This window comes from Aptenodytes forsteri, unplaced genomic scaffold (assembly GCF_000699145.1).
Source record: "Aptenodytes forsteri isolate BGI_AS27 unplaced genomic scaffold, ASM69914v1 Scaffold634, whole genome shotgun sequence".
NCBI classification, from domain to species: domain Eukaryota; kingdom Metazoa; phylum Chordata; class Aves; order Sphenisciformes; family Spheniscidae; genus Aptenodytes; species Aptenodytes forsteri.
Window position 1 is genome coordinate 83,552 of NW_008793943.1, and position 3,239 is coordinate 86,790.

The 3,239-nt window shown below is 55.9% G+C and overlaps 1 protein-coding gene across 1 annotated transcript in view; it reads left to right on the forward strand.

The window, feature by feature from the left end:
- The first annotated feature begins 2,872 nt into the window (after positions 1-2,872).
- DPF2 (double PHD fingers 2) overlaps positions 2,873-3,239 on the forward strand; it is a 12,198-nt gene continuing 11,831 nt past the window's right edge. Inside the window, exon 1 of the mRNA XM_019470540.1 lies at positions 2,873-2,878. Coding sequence (XP_019326085.1) covers positions 2,873-2,878 — 6 coding nt within the window. The remainder of the gene's footprint in view (positions 2,879-3,239) is intronic.

Below are 3,239 nucleotides of genomic sequence, written 5' to 3' on the forward strand. Positions count from 1 at the left end.
GGGCATGGCATGCCATACCTTGGGGAGGTATATAGCCCCCCCACTATCCACCCTGCTATAGCAAGGGGGGTACAGGAGGTCCCCTGTATAGCCCTATAAGGGAGGCCCATCCTGCCTGGATGGGATCTGTGGACTCGGAGATGTTTGTTGACCTTTTTTTGGCGTCTCCCGGTGGCTTTTTGGCCTTTCCAGGGTTTTTTGGCGTCTCCCTTTAGCTGGCGGCGCCTCGGCCACGGCACCGTTGCATCCCTGCCGCAGTTTCCTCCAAAACCTCCATTCTTGGCGGGGTGTTGGCGCAAAACGGGGCGGGACCCGGGTCTTCTCCGATGAGATGAGGGTTCGTTAAGAGGTGTTGGGGTCTCCTCTGATGAGCTGGGGTTCGTTAAGAGAGGTGACGGCCGTGGGTCCGTCCATCTTGCAGCCTTTCCACCCGCAGATGCGTTAGCGAAGCTGCTGGAGAAACTCGTGGCCGGCCGAGGGCACGGGCAGACGTCCTGCTGCATTTTGGGGACCCCTTTCTTGGATCGTTTCTGAGAGAAGCACAAACCGTGAGTCGCAAACCACCTTTTTCAGACTCTTCTTGCCCCGAATCGACGAGCCGACGCTTCGCAATGACACGACTTCTCCTGTGGATCTGCAGCTTTCAGTGAAGTTGAGCACGTGAAACAGCGTCTCGCCTTACCCGGCTTCGTCACGCGAACGTATTTTATTTATTTTAGAAGCTGCCGTTGGGTTTCGAGGCTGGATTTTTTCGGTTGCAGCTTGCCGGCCAGGACGATGGAGAGGAGCGTGGCAGGATTTGGTTTTTTTACTTTTTAAAGCCGTTCCCCGGGCCGTTCTCGTATCTCCGGCTACCGTCGGCGAAGAGTTTGGTCTACCAAATCCCTCCCTGCTTTATTTTTCTCCCAACGACTGCAGCGGTTAGGGCAGGACAGTCTCCCAACGACGACTTTTTGGGGCTTTAAATCACTCCCCTTCCTGCGCAGGTGCACGTTACCCACCTCGGCACGAAGCCTGCCGTGCCTTTTCCCGGCGGTTTTGGGGATGGAGGTAGTCACGTCATTTTTTTTTTTTCGGCTGTTTCCATGCCGTGATCTCTTACCAACGGTGCTAAAACACATAAAACCACCCGGTTATTTCCGCAGCGATCCGCTGACGCGATGTGCTTTACTGGAAGCTGCTGTTGAGGGTACTTAGGACTTGCTGAGCAGCCGTAGAAGGCTCTAAGCCACGCCGAGTCCGCAGGGAGCAATAATCGGGTTCGTTAGAGCTGTTTAAAACACGTTAGTCCTTCCTGACGGCTTCGTTAGCTCTTTACTTGTGCATTCGGCGCAGATTTTAAGCGGCGCTTCTCCTCAGCGGAGCTTTCTCGAGGTTGTTTTGCGGTTGCCCGTGGGGATCGGCGAGCGTCCGTGCCTCAAAACACCCCTCGGTTCTGGGGGGACGAAGACCTCCAGGCGGCGTAAGGGAAGGTTATAGGGTCGTACATCGGAGCCGGAGACGAGATCTCCGCTTTTAACGTGTCCCGTGGTCCCTCTCCATCCCCTCAGCGCGTACTTTAAAACCCATTTCACGAAGCTTTTTTAGGTGCCGAAGCCAAATCCTGGTGCGTTTCTCACCCAGCCCAGGAGCCCTCCGTTAATTTGCAGTTAAAACAACCGCAGATTATTGTTTTGGGGGCCGATTGCCTCTTTTTCCCCCCACCAAACGCCGAAATCAGGCCAGCGGGAGAGAAATAAGTTGGACAACCAAACTCTTTTCGGGTCTGTATTACCATAAACACCGAGTTTTCCTCCTCTGTGCAATCCTCCTGTTGGCAGGGCTTCACCTGGACGTTACAAGGAAGTTTTAGGGCTCCGCATGGTTGGTTATCGGGGCGCAAATTGAGCTATCGAGGAGCGGCGTGGGGATTTAGGAGGCAATTAAAAGCTCCGGGAGGGATTTACGTCCCCAAACTCCAGGAACGTGACAGTCGCCTGCGCCTGAGCCTGGGATTTGGGCTCCCTCTGCAGCCAGCAGAGAGAAAAAAGCAGTTTGGGACCTTTCTTGTTGCTCGTCACTCCTGCTGTGACACCGTTCCCCGCTTCCCGTCGCTCCTAACTCCTGCTGTGACACCGTTCCCCGCTTCCGAAATCGCTGCTGTCACGCCAAGTGCGGCGAGACGAACCCCATTTCTCCGTCACAGCTCCGGCTGACCGGGCTCCGTAAGGAAACGAGCGCGGCAATCCTCATTTGCATTTAATATTTACCAATATCATCTTCTTTTCAGTTATCCCCTCTCTGCCTGTTGGTTTTCTTCTGGCCGTCTCCCCGCGCATCCAACTTCTACCTGCGCTGGAATAAAAACCCCGTGACGAAGCAATCTCTGTCCCGTCTCCTTTTCCTCCATCGGGCAAGATATTTCACGTACCGCGCGTGCTTCCTCGCAGGCAGCCTTTCGGCTCGTTATTCACTCGTCTAAATTAGCCGTCTCAGGAGCGTGGGCGATTACGGGGCTCCCTGGGCTCTGTGCAGTCGTTCCAGCCCGTATTAAAGTGCCAAGATCAATATATATTGATATAAACAAAGAGTTGCATCTCCTCTCCTGGCGCCGGGGAGGGAAAAGCTCGATCTCCGGCAGCCGAGCAGACTCTCGGCTCTTCCCCTCTCCCCGCCACAGGCAGCGGGGAAGATCTCACCGTCCAAATCACTAGTTACAGCTACGGGGCTGCGACGCGGCTGTTGCAGCCCTGACGGTCTCCGGTTGAAGGAGGAGCGTAGGGATGTGGCACGAAGAGGTCGTGCTCTTAGAAAAGAGGACGGGGCACGATTAACGCGCTTCAGGAAACCAGAGAGGTGCCCGCGGCCGCTCGAATCCATTGGTAATGCGTAGATGCCGGTGCGGGCTTCTCACAGAAGGCTTCGGGGGCATGAAAAATCCCCTCTTAACGCCGAAGGGATCTCTTAACGATGCCACATTTTGTCTGCCGGCGGTGAGGAAGGCTGTAATCGCCTGTCGCGGTGGTCCCCGTGTCTCTGTGCTTTTGCTGGGCGAGGGGACGTCGCCCTCCTCCCCGTCGAATATCGCGTCGAGTCGCGTCTTCACCTCGCAGAGGTGATATTTCAGGCTGCGCTTCCTCCGAGCAGGGGTCCGGGAAGGAACGTGGCCTTTCCCTTTCCCGGCGGATGCGTGCCGGGGCTGGAATTGGGGCAAGGGGTGGTTGGGGCGAGCGTTGAACCTCTTTTTTTCCTTCCCCCCC